Genomic DNA, 16,867 nt, shown 5'->3' on the forward strand with positions numbered 1-16,867 from the left:
TAAAATTTAATTAAAAATAAAAATATTGCTAAGAAGAGTATACATTTTAAAGATAGGTAGGGAGGCAGACACTTGGAGCTTTGAAAAATCTCTTTTGTCACCCGTTTGGACTCTAAAAACACTCAAGCTGAACAAAGTTGTCAAGTGTGTTAAGATCACAGTACTATGAGAAATACAGAATACTATTAAACTGTTGTTTTACTTAAGTTGGGTTTAGTTCAGTATTTTTGTTTCTGGGGTATGATTTCTATCAGAAGAAAAGTATTTCACTTTTTTTAGAATTAAAAGAGAGTTAGATTATTGGATGCATTCAGTTTGAAATCTTAGCTGCACTAGAGTTTTCATTGTAGCAGTGATAAACTGATGTAATACCTACAATTCTTAAATGAATATATTTTTGCTTAGGGAGTTGCAGCTTAAAGCAAAACTCCAGTCCTCCAGCAATAGGTAGGTTCATAAATAGAAGGGCGAGGTTGTCTAGACTGGGATGCCTTAGCTGCTTTTTTTAAAAATAAGGGCTAAATCCTGTCCCTTAGCCTTGCAATAGATTCTGAGGCCCATGAACAAAGAAGCGTGGTTCTGCATGCAGAGGAAGCCATGTTACTGGGCTGTGCCAGCCATTTGTATTCCCGGTTTGCCCTGGGATTTATCTCCTTTTATGCACCTCTAAGGCCACTTGCAAATTTTAGAAACAGTGCCTCCATCATTGACACTGCACCAAAAATAGGGAGCTACCTAAACTGCAAATCAAAGTCTCTGATTTCTTCTCCGTCCTTTCTGCTGAATATTCTTTCTGCTGGGGCTAGGTTAGCCCTCATTAAGAAAATAAGAGCAGTGAGTCCTGACATGTCCAGATAATTAGATCTCTCTTTAGATTTGGGATCAGACCTAGGAGTAGCAACATCCTTCAAATAGGCATCTTGAGGAAGAACCTTTGTTTCAGTTGTAGCCTTCACTTCAATTCAGACTAAGTTTACAGACTATGGCATAGCTGTCTGAATAGAAATTTAATCTTCATCACTTTTAAGCAGTCTTTCTCTCAAAAAATCAGAAAAGTTTATTTCATATCATACAAGTTTATAATCAGAATCAGCTTTGCTACAAAAACCTTGAAATGAGACTTAAAAAACTAGGTTGACGGGAAAAGAAAGATGCAAGTTACTAAAAAGTTACAAACAAGATTGCAATAATGACTCAGGCAGCTCTTTTTTTTCTTATATTTTATTGCCTCAGTTTAGCCCTTTCATTTACTTACCTAAAATATGAGGAGTGATTTTTTGAGCGATTATTTCTACCTTTTTCTTTAATGTCTGGTTTCTTTAATGTCTGACACTTCAATCAAGCTGTTGCCAGATGCTATTGCTCTTGAAGGGACAAGGAGTAAGTGGCACAAGGAGAGGGATCTAACTAAAAGTGTATTGTTATGTGGATGGGTCGAGGACTGCATCCCAAATATTTATGGGAACAGATAGAAGAAAGCATCCAAATGTGCAAAAATAGAAAACAAAAGTGTTTTTCTGAAATTACATATCAGTCAGAGTATGCAGTATGAAATAAAGCAGAACTATGGACATGTAATATGTATGTACATAATTTTGAAGGCCCCTATATTCAAATGAACTTTTATATATAAAAATATGTCCTTTCACCAAAATGAAAACATTCACATACACAATATGCAGTTGTTTCTGCTCACCCTTCTACTATAAGATTATTTAAAACTTCTATCTATCTATCAGAACTTTTTTCCCCTCTTCGGGGTGCAGTAGCTTAAACTTGCTACATAAATGTCCAATTTCTGGAGGATCACACCCGGAATATGGGTCAAGGGGAAATACCACAATGACAACTGCAGGAGCCCCAGCCACAGAGACCTTGAGTTTATTCAAAACTTGACGTTTCAATTCAAAAATTCTTCTTGTCCAAAAGTCTCGCTGTTTTGTTTTGTTTGTTTGTTTTGGGGCGGGGGGTGTTGGGTTTTTTTAATCAAAAGCCTATGTATAGACTCTTTTTTCTCAAAAGAGATTAATGAGCGAGATTTGCTCATCTGGATTTTGCCTCACTGCAAACACTTTTGTGAGATCCAATGCTATTTTATATATCCAAAGGAAGTAAATACCACTACTACAGAAATTTCAGTAATTCTTATTCAGCTGCCTCTGTTCCTGCACTTCAGCAGTTCTGTTGTGTAGACTACTGAAAACATGGTTGGAATACGACAGTGGGTGTAGTGCATCTCGGGTTTATATGCTCACTGAAACCATTCTTCAAAAGAACATCCAGGAGAAGAGAATCCAAGTTGTTTGTTTGAAGCTGTAAAGGTCAAGTTTCTAGGTCCAGCTATCTAAAATAATTGCATAGTAAACCAGGAAACAACTAAAATGAATCTGGGCTTTGCAGGCCATATAGGGTTATGCAAAATGGCTTTTTCTGCTCCTGTGATGATATGCTTGTATTACTTCCAGGCATATACTTTTTCCTCCATCGTGAGATCTCCATTCTTCGTTCTTAATAGTGGAGAGGGGAAGGCCTTCTTATGAAACATTTGTAAAACTACATGTATGCTCTTTTGTATTTATGCTCTTTTTGTAACCCTCATTACAAAATGGGGGTTATCAAAATAGGTTACTTAAACTTAATGGGTGTATCAAAATAGAAATTCATAGTAAATCCTCAGTTTACCTGGTGGTAATTCTTACTGGTGATAATACAACTTTATACCATCTGATAAAGATATGCCTGGCTGTTTTTAAGAACACAGACTCCTCATTTAAAATAACTATAAAAGGCTTTCTTAATTTTATAGGCCTTTATTTATTTTGTGGTATCATAAGGGAAGCTTCCAGAATTGATGCATTAACTAATCAATGACATAATACTGATGACTTTCATCTGAATATTGGGATAAACTACTTTCAAATAACTAGAGCCTTCAGTACAGTGATGGTAGTGCCACAGGGTTCATTACAGCCAGAACAAAACTAAACCAAGAGCTGTCTGTTAACAAACATTTGCAACCGAAGGATAGGTGATTATCTTCAGAGTGTTTACCTACAGGATTAAGAAAGAAAGGGTTTTACTAACACCCTGTCACTCTTTCTCTATTAGTGATCAGCACAATCCAGGACCACCCCTTCCTTGTAGTATACAAGTGCTAAAATGCTTGGTATTCTGTAAGAGAAGAATAGGGGCAAATCTGGTAATGAGATTTTCAGCAGTGCCCATCTTCAGTTTTGCGGGTGAGTTAATTCAGCGGATTCAGTATGAGACTGGAGAGGAGAGGAAGCTTGAAATCACAGAAGGGACTGTAGGTGGAATTTCTATGTTCAGAGTGGTCTGCCCAGCATATGCAGTTGCAGGTCAGATTTCCTTCCAGTTTGTCAGGCATCTATCTGTAACTGGCCAAGAATTTAAATGTGAACAACCAGAAAGCAAACTAACTAAAAGTTTGCGAGCAGAACTGGCCTCGTCTACCGTATTCACCTAAACGCAAGTTATGGTAAAATAATGCTAGGAGTCCAAGATAAAGTCAGAAGATAGGGTATAGACACACTATTTCATTTACTTTCTTTGTGTCTAGATGCCATAGATACTACACCCAGTATATTATGGTTGATCTTGCAAACTCTTGGTCTCTTGAAGAAGAATACTGGCAAGTAATGCTATCAAAGCTGCCAGAGGAACCCAAGCACAGTTCTGAATACTTGGGTTCCATGAGTACAGAGATAGGACCAAAACCAAAAAATACTATTCTTTAGATTGGAAACTAGGCATTTGATATGCTTAACTTTTCTTGCAGAGAGGGAAAAGAGTCAGCAGGCAAGGAGAATAATCTTAACCTCAAAAAGGAAGAAGAATCTGCACAGAGTTTGTCACAACAGACAAAAATTAATGAACCCACTTTAAAGCAATACTGCACAGGATGAAAAAGATAGAATAGATAGCTTGGCTAGAATTCTAAATAAAATAGTGTGTATTGGCCGCTGATTTATATTGCTTACAAAACCTCTAAAATGAGAGGTTGTAAAAGTCTTACTCTGTACTTTAGAGCAACTGTCCCATCTCTACAGTGTTACCACTTTCCCTATGCAACTCTGCCATATTTTTAACTAAATATGTTGAACTGTTCCGTAACATAACAGACCGACTTGCCACATTTGCTTATTGTAAAGCTTTGAGTTTCGCCAATGAAGAAAGCAAATTAACTTGCTTAAATAGTCATGTAATATGTATTCATATATCTGTATATGGAAAAGATTATAATTTCTCAAAATACGTATGAAAGGAAGAAAGAAGTATTAGTAATACAAAAGGAGCTTTGTAACTTTGGCTTAAACTCAGAGGTATTGCTAATGCTGCCAAAAGAAGGCAATTTGTCCAAAAGAAGGCAAAAGTTATTGATTGTTTGACATTAAAATAATATGTTAAAATAAGTAATTAAATACCTAACATGTAGCTTTACATACACTGATATTTTTAAAGTAGATTATTTTAGAGACTTAGAAATAATTTTTAGGAGAATGAAGGTTTTTATTTTCTTACATTTGCATTTCAGTATTTGATTTGCATGTGTTAGCTTCCAAAAGAATCAGCAGTAATACCATCTCAGTTATTTGAAATCTCTGAAAAAGAGGTGTGAAATACAGTAGATGTGTCTGTACTGTATATAGGTACTTGAGCATTCCCATGCTCAAGTTATTCACTTAGTAAGAGAATATGTGTATCCATTGATACGGTAAGTAGGTGTGGAAATCTTTGCGTGTGTTACATATGTCGCTTGGAGCAGGGATCATGTCTGCTGCATTTTAATGAAACAAAGGAATGAGTAATACTATCAAGTGCCAGTACCATGAGAATAATGTTGTGGCTTAATAAGTTGCCCTTAACCTGAAATGTTTAAGGCCTTTTCAAAGCATGTCCCTTAACAGCAAATAGTCTGGTTTCTCTGTTCATGCTGAAGGATTTGCCAACTATAGTCTCATAAAAATGCCATTATTTTTTATCCTGTTCCCATTTATAATTTTCTTCATTATTCTCTGCTCTGAGTCCAAAAAAGGGCTCTGCTAGTGCTATAACTCCATTTCACATATTTTGAGTTGAGATGACCTGTGCTGCATGCAAAAAGGTCTGTACTCTATGTTTTCAAAAACTGCTCTACTTTTTACTGCTTCAGTTACTTGGTTTTCAACTTGGAGGCATGTAAATCCTTATCTTTATTTATGATAAGTAACCTGAGTTAAACTCACAGGCAACTTGCAGTTTTGGAAATTGACTCAAAGTTACTTGTGATCTTTCAGGATCTGGTTGTTACGAATTTACTGGAACACTGAAAGGGCTTCATCTTCTGTTCATTATTGTACTAATTTTTAACTTCTTTAAAGAAGAATTTGGCATCCATGTGGATTAGGTTCCGTCCTTTTAATGCAAAGTGTGTCTGTTTCATTCTGTTCTTCTATTTTTTAAATGTATATATTTTTACGGTTTACAATGGCCATAATTCTTTCTACATCAAGCACTTCCAGTCAGCTAGAGACCACTTCTGCCATGGGTGTCCAAATGCTTTACCATCAATTGGCTTTGTTGTGGGGTTTTTTTAATCAAAATTTGCTGGCTACCATCATCACCTCTGAAAAATAGTTTCGTAGTATTGATGTATTTTTTTTATGTATATATTTTTACGGTTTACAATGGCCATAATTCTTTCTACATCAAGCACTTCCAGTCAGCTAGAGACCACTTCTGCCATGGGTGTCCAAATGCTTTACCATCAATTGGCTTTGTTGTGGGGTTTTTTTAATCAAAATTTGCTGGCTACCATCATCACCTCTGAAAAATAGTTTCGTAGTATTGATGTATTTTTTTTTCTTTTTTTACAGAAGACTCTAGATCTTGCAGGGGGCAGGGGGAGAGATTGGAAGCTGAGTCTAGGTACTGAATGAAAATGGATGTATTTTGTCAAAATGGTTCACGTACTGTTCGTGGGAGATCAAAGGTGACTCCTAGATTGACGATAATACCAGTTTGGTGATGAGATAGATAGAACAATACACTGCTTTGAGACTAAATCTGGCAAATCTTTCCGATGTCTGGTGTTGTCACAGCCATACAGTGCAGGTGTTTCACGCAGTTTTTGCTTTTGATGCTTACCACGTAAAGGAGGCTGAAACCATTCTTTTGCAGTGGTGATTTCTGAATTATTATGCAAGCTTTTAATTGTTCCAGACTTCAATAGAGAGAGAGGTGATTACTTCAGGATATCTGCTCAGATGCTAGATCATCCTTATTCTTTTGGGAGTGGAAAACTATCATTAAACCCCTATACTTTCTTTCCTCTCTTAAGAACCAAGCAAGGTGCTATTGAATGATCTTTAAACAGCTGAAAAAGAAGAAATGTTTAGCAAACAGCTCATCTATCAATTTATCGTTCAACAAGACAGATCAGAAAACAGCAGTTTCTTTTCCAAACTGTAACCCAACTCAGATGTTTGAAGCTGTTGTTCTAGTTCAATTCTAGATATAAACAGAATGCAGCAGCAACAAAACTGGCCCAATACTGTGTGAATCTGAAAAAATCTTTTCCTCTGTGTTTGCAGGATGGATTTTGTAACTGTAAGTCTACATTGTTACTATTCACTCTTCCTCCACAACTCCTAGACCCAAAGTCAAGGAATCTTTAGTTCAAATTATGTTTATGCTAATTAGGATGTAAAGACAATTTTATTTCTCCTGCTTTGTATTTTAGTTTTCTGATATTCCATCAATAAATGCTTATGGCCATCTGGAAAATAACTAAATCAGCGGCACAGTAATTAACTGAACCACACTTTCTGAAATCACAAGAAAAATAGTGGAACTTAGTGGACTATTTAGACGCAAGTGTTTTGGATCTGTAACCACAGAGCTTGTTGAAGAACATACCTGTAACGACAGCAGGCTTTTTTCCTTTATTCTATGGAAAGCAACGTATGGAAGAGCATTGCCTAGTCTTGGTGCTGCTTCCAGTTGCATGAGAAGGTAAGTGTGGTGAGATAACAATTGTATCTGTAACTGAAAAATCAAATCCTTATAGTAAAGTTTTATCACTTGGGCTAAAAGAACTCCACGGAAATTTTTGAAGGGGAAGATTAATTTAAAGTAAGCATTAGGCCAGACCTAAATTCTACTAACCCAACGCTAAATAGAAAACAAGGAGAAAAAGAAGGAGACAGACCTACGTATTGCGCATTGAAGGGAAAAGTCACAAATAGATTTGAAAAGGTTTAATATGTTTATCCGTATGGGTCCCTCTACGCAATTAATATAGCCACTGTGCAAATGTTTTAGTTACACAAGACAGCAATGAAACACCTTTCTTTTCTAGGTGATAAATTAGGATATTTCATTGTTCACTGCTATTCATGGCATTTTTATTCCGAAAAAATTACTGTATTCCAAAAACTCACCGTCTTGAAAAACCCATGAATACTTCTGAAGTCGATAAAGCAGATACCAAGGATTATTCCGTCACCATTTCATATGGATATTAATTTGCACTGTATTATTTTTCAACATATATACTTTGCAGAATTTGGTTACTCTGTTGTGTTTTATTAACAGAAAACTGTGCTAGTCTGCATCCAAAATGCATTTCCATTTGAGGCTTTCAAAATGTAGGAGGCCTATATTTAAGCTCATTAGGACTCTCAGGTAGGTCAGGATTTTGTGAATCTCTGTGTGTTTTTGGCTCGGGATGCAAAAATTCCTTGTGTTGAAGGCAAGAGTTGATCGGGTTTGGCTCCCTTCTTAAACCAGAAGATTATGCAGTTTTATTTTTTTTTAATTAGAAGAATACATTCAATTTATGAGAGTCTGGTTTTAAAATCTAGTTTTCATAAACTTTCAAATAGAAGAGGTGAGTGTATTTTTAACAGATGTGTGGTATTCTTTTAACTTAAATATTACCTAAAAAATAGCATGATTTCCTAATGTTGTTCAAGGTCAGTTTTATTTTTCTGCACTGTTTTTACAGCTGCTACTCATGTTACCAGAAATATTTCTCTCTACTTCACAAGCCTCAAATACCACATCATTTGACTAGTAATCAACATCTGCCTAATTTCAGCTGAAGAATAACACTCTCTTTATACTCTAAAGTCTGTAGAACAACATACATAATGTTATTGTAGATTTCCATTCATAGCTGCATGCCCCTTCCTCCGTGCGGAAGAAACCCCATGTTATTGAGATACTTTTTAATGAGAAAGTTAGGGATTAAAGTTGGTAGATTAATAGGATTAAGAGTTTGGCAGTCTTTCATGTTCTGTGTTTTATATTACTTAATCTTTGTTTCTAAGCTTGTATTTTGTTTTCCACACAGTGTGTGTAGAATGTTGTTTTTGAAATCATGGCGTTTTAGTTTCTTAGCATTATAATGCATGCTTTTATTTAAAAGTAACACGGTTCCTGAATTTTCTCATCCTGCATCTATAACATACTCAGCAATGAGTCGGTGTTACTGAGTTACTTCTAAGTCAGCCAACTAGCATAATTCTTCTGAGATTTCATTTTACTACACAATAGTAGCTCTGGTTTTTTGACTAAAGCTAAATTATTTTACAGTTGTCAACTACATTCTAATTGACAAGAGTGTTGTGCTCAGTGGATTTGGCTCCTTAAAATTCTGTCCCGTTGTTCAGTTTCATGATGCCACCTCATTTTACAGCTACAACTTTTAAGCAGTTGGGAACACTGCCATGAAAAAGTTCAACGAGCAAAGGAAAGGAGAGTGACTGCATTTTTCCAGACCGAGCCCCATTTTCATGCTTAAATGGCAGGGTTCTGAAGAGCAGTAATTTAGAGAAGATTGGAAATTATTTCTTAGAGTTGCATGATATTGGCAATGCAATTCAAGTCTTGAATTCAGAACTGAAAAGTTAGTTAGGAAACTAACTAGACATGGAATTTTGAAGTTCTCAAAATGTTTGCCTCTATCTTAAAACCTCAAGTAGATTTAGGGTTATTTGTAGATCTTATTCAGGTAATACTTCCTACTCCCAAACAGGAAATTCGGTCTTTATCCTAGGAAGCTGTTTCACTATCATTTTGTTAAATGTTAGCTGCAAATGGAAGGACTCAAATTGCTGTTCCCGTAGCAGCACTCCAACAATTCGTTGAACACGAATATTGAAGTGCTTTACTGAACATAAATACGTGTAGTTGTAAGTAGTCACTAACAGCACCGCATCTCTGCAGGCAGTGCAGTCATTTTTTGTATTTTTGAAAGGATTTAGAAGTTTCAGGCTACGATGCCAAAAATTTATATGTACTGCAATTATAACTTACTTGTAATACACAGGCATTTGTACCAGTGATGGGCCTTTGCAGGGTTGCAGATATTTTTTCTTTGTTAAGAGCTTCACTCTAAGTGCATCAGTAGCCACTTTAAACTAAGTAACTTTCTAGGATTCCTGTTGTCTAGGGTTTTTTAAATTTTATTTGAAAATGCCACTAATGTGTATGAAAGTATGCATAACAGACAAGTAAGAAAAATCACTTTTGTACTTAACAGAAGTAAAGAAATCTGTCCCCCTTTGTATAACTGACCTTGGTAGGACATTGTACAGCCAAAATAGGTGAAAGGTGGTGTTGGTATTTCTATCATTTATGGGTCTGTTGAAATGTGAGTTAAGGATAAAATGTCTATTTCTCAATAATTTTTGTTAAGGAACTTAATATCAGTCATATACCAAAAAGTGGCTGTTGGGAAGGGTATGACTGTTAATGATTCCTACATGCCAACATGTTTTCTGAACACCTGGGGGACTCTGTTGAGCGTAGGACTGGAATTCAGCTTTTCTCAGCCACTTGCTGAGGACATGAGGGTAAGAGAATTATCTCATTTTCAGCACCTCTACATTAAACCTACCAAATATGAATAACAGTACTTTTGAGATTAGTATAATTTCTAGCTGGTTTTAAGACGATTCATTGGGTAATATAATTAGGGTTCTGAAAATACTGTTCTGGCAGTATGCTCTTTCAATGGCACTAATACGGTCTCACAACTTCTTTTTCATAATAATTCTTGCAAGAAACATGCTCAGGTGCTGTGCTTTTCCTGTTGTTTGAGAGAGAACTAGAACAGCAAAAGTCCAGTACGTTATTTCTGTAATTGAATTCACAATTCTTGTAATAGAAACTCTGCTTTCATTTCTGTGTGGGACCCCTGAGAAATGGTAGCTGCATAATCCTTTCCAGTCACTAAGAAGTTACTCTAGAAATATACCTATGCATTATTGTCACTGATTTCCACTCTAGAGGAAGGACATTGCTATGAAGCAGTAAGATCTGCCTCCATTTGGCAGGACAGTAATATAAACGCAGATTGTATGCCAAGTACTATAATCTTTCCCTGCTATGGAGGAGAAGTCTAAAAGACTGTAGGCAACTCCGAGATGTAAGCTGTGTGTCCCCATGTCTGTCAGTGAGGTGTCCGAAAGCATGGCCTGTGACCCAGGATCCTGCCAGGGTCTGCCAACAGCCTTCTACAGTGAGGCCATCTTGCCCATTCCCTCAAGCAGTGACTTCTAGTGTCGGGATTTTTTTATGGGACTCTGTTGAAACCCTCACGGAAGACTGAGGTCTGTTGCATCCCTGTCTTTGATGGTCTTTTGTTACGTAGTATGGTTATTACTGTTTGTGTGAACACTGTACTCCCAAACACATGAAGATTAATTACATAGCTGCTTAATTTTGTGTCAAAACCCCCACTGAAGGTGCTCATCAACCTAAACATGCAGGTAATCAGTACCTGCATAATCACACTGCTCACAGCAAGTAGACTCTGTGAGATTAGGAATATGGTGAGTGCGTGTAATATAATATAGTAAGAATAAAATATAAAGTCTACTTTAATTTCACTGTTCACCTTTTCTCCCCTAACTTGGAAGAAGTACTCTCTACATTTCTAATACATTTTCCAATGCTTATTTTTCCCTTCAGGCAAAGTTTCTTCCCACTCTAATAATGTACAAATTAATCCATTCCAGTACAAAACTAGATATTATATTGCAGAGAGGCAAAATCGTGGGACACTGAGCCATGAAAGTGTCAATATGAAATTCAATAATAAAGAAATAGGATATTGTCATTTTATCCCAGAGGAGCTGACTTTGAAAACTTAATTCTGGTGTATTTAAATAAAATTTTTACTGTTATTTTTAAATGTGACTAAAATTTAATATATCATCTGGCACATCTTTACAATGCCTGATCTCAATGATCTTATGAGATTTTAACAGGCTGAAAATGCTGCCAAGCTCCAGCTGTAAAGCTTCCATCATACTTCAAAATGTGCCACTCTCTTCCAAAGCTATAGAACTATTCTCTGAAGCTATATTATACTTTTATTTGTACTCAAGATCTGTTAGTCATTTCTGTTGGAGTGTGGTGCCCAGTGTTTATTAAAAATATATTTTTTTATATATGTTTAAGAAAAAAACAATAAGTTTAAATCAGAAAGAATACATCTAACTTTAAAGGTAGGGTACTGGAGTTACATAGCTAAGAAATGCAAAGTATTTACATATTTGTCCAACTGTCTAAAAATGACCTTGCTTATGCCTAAGGGGGGGAAAAAGAGCACGAATTAAAAGTGACAGACTTTAGAAAGGAATCAGTCCTCTCCATGTATACCATTTCTCTCTACAGATTGTCTAATTTGATGTGAACGTTGGTTTAGAATTGAGTCCAGGAAGACTGAAGTCAGTGGCAAAAGGGAAATCTGTTATCTTGACACTATCTGATAAACTCAATTGCATCCATGGTTCCCTCCAAAAAAAGCTATTATCAGAGGAATTTTCTTGTATTGGCTTGAAACTATGGTGCCTCGCTACTGAATTTGAAATGTTAAACAGCACACCCTCATCACATTTCATTTCTGTAAGGAGAAAGCCTGGATTCTTCTGGGGGGTGAGGGGTCAGCACTGATAATTAGCAGTGCAGTGCATGAAACTGCTATTTAATAAACCTCCCATCTCCATTTCCAGTGAAAGCCCTCTTGAGAAGTGTAGGTGTTTGTTGGGGTTTGAGGGCATTCAGCACATTTTAGGAGGACCTCAGCACCATTTAGAAGAACGCAAAAGGAATGTATCTCCCTTTTTTGGTAAAAGGTGTGTATCTTCATGGCTCTAGGCACTTCCTACAAATGAAGATTTACCTCTCTTTGAAGTGAAATTTAAAACTACTGAGCAGTTCATGAAAACTGCTCGGATTTGTACAAAATCGCACCCTCTTAAGGCTAAGCGGGGAGATTGACAAACCCAAGGTCAGATAAATGGCAGGACTGGCATGGCACTCATGATTTACTACCACCACTACTGTTCTTCCTGCGGTGTACAACCGTGTAACACCTGCAGGGCTCTTCACTCGTTCGTTATTTTAGTTTTAGCTAGCACCTTGCAGGACCAGAAGCTCTCTCTTACTCTAGGTCTGTTGGAAAGGCTGTTACTTCCATCAAGTTACTCAGGTTGTGTGGTAGCTGTGGGTATTTAGAAAGAGAGTAAAGCCACAGAAGCCTCCTGACAGTAAAAGACAAAATGTCACAGCACTAATCATGTGAACAAAAGTAAAAGTGAAAAGAGCTTGTCCCAGACTTAATTTCTCTTCTTGTTTTTTTTCTTGGTATCTCATATAAACGCTAAGGTTTTTGAGTGGCTTCACACATTCAGTTAGTGGCTCAAGTAATGTCTATTGATTCAACCCCCTCCACCTCCATTTTCACTCCACCCAAATCACACATGATCCTAAAGGAAATTAAAAATGTTACAGACATATAGTGAAACTGAGAAATAATGCAGTAACTGAAGTACATATAGTGGCTGGTAGCTCTACAAGCGAGACTGAGACTTCGTCTCGGTTTTTACTTTACTGTGGAGTTTAGAGGCATGGCATGGTTTCTTTTTTTTAATAAGATGTGCTAGGGTTTTATTCTGCAAGGAAATACTTGAACGTGTTTGTGGGGACAGAGATGGATGAACTTAAAAATAACTGAAAAAAATTGAATAGTCTCAGCAAATAGCTGGATTAGCATTCTACTCCCATAGATTTTGGTAGCTGAAGAGCTGTCCCTTTCTTTGTTTGTCAATATTTTGGAAGTATGAAAAGGTTGAAATTGAAGTACAGACCTTCAATTTAGTCTTTCATTTTCTTAAATCTTAAAAAAAAATCTTTAAGTATGGTGATATTAACAGGAGAAGTTTGAGATGTGCTACTGCATGGGATACTGAGTAGCATGGCCTGGGTTTCACAATCCCTCTTCAGAACCAGGTGGCCCTAAGGACACAGGTGTGGCTTCAAACCCACTTTCCCTAAAACGAAGCAGAGCTGCGGAGGCACAGCCCTCATTCCCAGGGGGATGGTGCAGTGTCCGGGGCTCCAGCCTTGTGCTGCCCCCTTCCCCAGGGCAGCCCCAGCCCACAGACTTCTCGCCTGGACATGGGGTGAAAAAACAAAGACTTCTGGCATCAGGGATGGAGTTTGCCAAACTGGTTGGTGGAGTTTTCTCTTACACAGGGCAGAAAACTCCACTGGTCTTCTCCAGCTCCTTTAAAGTAGTTTTGCTCTGCTTATGCAAGATATTGTGGTCAAAGCAAATCGATAACTCATCCATAAATGCTTAGAGCAGGTTTTATGTGTACATATATGCAAATTCATATAAAAAAGTATATGCATATTTATATGAATGAAAATCTAAATCTCTATCATTTTATAATACATAAAAATGCTATTTTAAAATGATAAATATTAAACAAAGGGATCCTTGATATAAACATTCCTTAGCCAAAAGGTACAGTTTACTTAAATAGGAATATTTATATAAGTGAGAGCTTGAGCGCCAAGTCCAAATATAAAGTGGTTTTATTTTACAATCTTCAGTATTTAAATATAAATAAAAAGTAGCATATAGCTGCCATTTGTAAAATGTATCTAAGAATGGAATAAATCTTAATATGTATCATAAGAATGGCCAGAATGGCTTCCCTAAGGAAGATGGCTCATAATAAGTATTTTGAGTTTTCTCTATACTGTGAAATTGTTTATTTAGGAAAATCTCTATATTAAGTGTGTTGAAAAACTGTCACTTATGTATAGGAATGCAGCAGACTAATACAGTTAAATGTATACATATATAGTTAAGCTCCTGGTAGCACAACTTCTATTTTCTTTCCCGCCTTAAACAACCCCAAGTTTGTCATGCCTGGTGTAGGTAACTTAATGAAAAAGATTGCTTAACGCAAGCAGATTAAAAACCAATTTAACTGATGGCCACAAACAGAGCTTAGAGTTTGTCATGGCTACAAAGATTTTCTGTCAGGGTATAAAAGCAATTAATCAGTATGCAGAAGGTATTGCCTGCCCCATAGAGATGCTAATTTTGTGACACTTTGGAAACTCATGTTCTACATTTACTGTTCACACTAGATGGAAGCTAACCAGCCTTAGCTTGAGCTAATGAAATCAAAAGACTGCAAAATGTCACATTTTCTTATCCCCATGCAGTCTAATTTTGAGATCTTTAGTTTCTTTCTATAAGTTGTTTGACAGCCACAGTGCTGATTGAATATCGTGAAACACAATTGTTCTAAAGACTGGAAAGTTATATTTATACAGAACTGCTGTAGCCAGTTTATCTGCGGAAAATAAAGGGCCTATCAGTTTCCTGCTCAAGTATTTTTGGAAAATGACAAAAAACCCCAACAACCAATTAGAGAAATTGCAGTATAGCGGAACAAAGATCAAGTGTTTCAACATGTTATCACTGGGGGTTTTTAATTGGGGGGGGGGGGTGTTCTTCTTTTTTTTCCCCAAAGTGCTACAAAAAGAAATCTGTATGCATAGTTTACACATAGCAGACATATTTAGATAGAATATTCTATTACGGATACTGTTAAAAGTAGCCATTTGAAAGTTCAGGTATTCTTCCCTGCATACTCTAAGTTAGGACCTAATATAGAAGCCGTTTCTATTTAAAAAAGAAAAAAAAAGCCACTAAATAATACAGCAATTTCAACAATTTGTAACCACAAAATGTTCTGGAAAAACAAGAAAAGCAGAACAGCTACTACGAATTTTTTTTTTCCATAGCCCTCTCTTTAAAAGGGATCTCTGCAGTCATTTTGTTTTAGAATCCTTGGAGAGACTGAGCCACCTGGTTAAACATATTCCTCTGCAGCTGTACAAAAAAATATCACAGCAGTTAGAGTAGCTCCATTTGATTTCCTACCGTCCGAGTTAAAAGCGCGTAGCTGTTCTGACTCACCTAAAGCCGAGTCGCAGATGAGCTGCTGCGGATGAGCAGGGGCACAGCTGCACGCCTCCACCAGCTCCTGAATTCTGTGGGTCAGAAGTAGAAGCACTGAAAACAACAAGGTACTAAGTACAGGATTCATGTTGCCTTAAGCACAGCTAATCGGTCAGCCAAGAGAAAATGCTTTCTTACTGTTGGTTTTATATCTAAACTTCCTAATAGCTATCTGATTTCTTCCGCGTGCAGTTCAATTTCAACGGACTTGGGTGGTTTAGGAAAGCCCTCTAATGCTCGCTCTGAGTATACGCTTATGTTAACTGACTTCTAATTTCCCTGACATAGGACCCTCTTATTTATGGCCCTGACACTAACTCCTAACTCCGCCTTCCTTTAAGGAAAAAGCACATCATTGGTGAAAGTTATTGTACCAGAAGAGAGGTTACCTTAGTAAGCATTGCAGTGTTGCTGTTATGAGTCAGTAGAACTATCAACACTCAAAAGCCTTTACAAAAACATCTTTTACAAGCATCTGAAGCTGATTTTATGATCTTTAGCAGAGGAAAGATTTTATCGTTTTCTAGTAAATTTCCTTCCAGGCTGAATTTAAAAACTAGTTCTGCTACCTTCTCTCTTTTGGTCAAGTAAACAAAGCTGTCCTTTTTTAAGCTCTGTTTTCATTTGCAGTCCCTGATCTTCCCTGCGCTTCTGTGCATTTTCTTGAAATGACGTCCCTGTTTGCAGGCTGGACAGAACTTCATTCATGAAAAGGCAATGTTTCAATGCTCTACTTGTGAGCCTTGAACAATTGGTAGTTACAAGGAATAATGAATTAAAAATAAAAGCTGCAATAAAAGGCATTTTTTTATTATTTCGTCACAGATTTAATTTAAAATAACAAGGAAAAATATACCAATGGTGTATGTTGGAGGCACGGCTCTTTCTCTGCATTCCTTATTAATGTAAGCCCTAATCGACACAGATCTGTATCTGTATTTTCTGGCTCATGTTGTACATGGAACACAGACACAAATACAAGAGTTCGGAAATCATTTTCAACTTCAGACCTTTTGTTGCTGTAGCAATCTGGATATGTGTAAATGTATACACCCTCTTTTTATAAAGAAGTTGTTTCATGAGGGAGCAACATAAGGTTTGATTAGAGAGTAATACAATACATATATAGATTGACATGCAGGACAGAACTGCTTAAAGGATTGCATATTTTGTCACTTCACAAATCAAGCTTAGGAACTGAAAATTCATTAACATGTTTTGAACCATTTCAATCCAGACTCGTGAAAATGTATTTTCTTGAGGTTTAGGTGTACACAAAGTAGCTTGTTATCTTTATATAGACGTGTACGTTTCACAGCACCAGATTTATTTTATTTTTGAACAGTAAGAGGTCACTTTTACAACTATTTTTGCTGAGATTCTTTTTTTTCCCCCCTCCCCCCCCCCAAAAAAAAGCTCCGTCTGTTAAAAAAAACCAAACACAAATACTCAGAATTATTAGAATTGGTTCTCATTTTCAGATTTTAGATCTACTTCAAAACTGAGCCAGGAATGTTGTACACTATT

General features: G+C 36.6%; 1 protein-coding gene across 1 annotated transcript in view; it reads right to left on the bottom strand.

Moving 5' to 3' along the window:
- TIMP4 (TIMP metallopeptidase inhibitor 4) overlaps nucleotides 1-15,606 on the bottom strand; it is a 29,880-nt gene extending 14,274 nt beyond the window's left edge. The window contains exon 1 of the mRNA XM_009287059.1: nucleotides 15,299-15,606. Coding sequence (XP_009285334.1) covers nucleotides 15,299-15,428 — 130 coding nt within the window. The 5' untranslated portion in view covers nucleotides 15,429-15,606. The remainder of the gene's footprint in view (nucleotides 1-15,298) is intronic.
- Between the last annotated feature and the right edge of the window lie 1,261 nt (nucleotides 15,607-16,867).

The sequence above is a fragment of the Aptenodytes forsteri genome, unplaced genomic scaffold (genome assembly GCF_000699145.1).
Source record: "Aptenodytes forsteri isolate BGI_AS27 unplaced genomic scaffold, ASM69914v1 Scaffold105, whole genome shotgun sequence".
In the NCBI taxonomy this organism is placed as follows: domain Eukaryota; kingdom Metazoa; phylum Chordata; class Aves; order Sphenisciformes; family Spheniscidae; genus Aptenodytes; species Aptenodytes forsteri.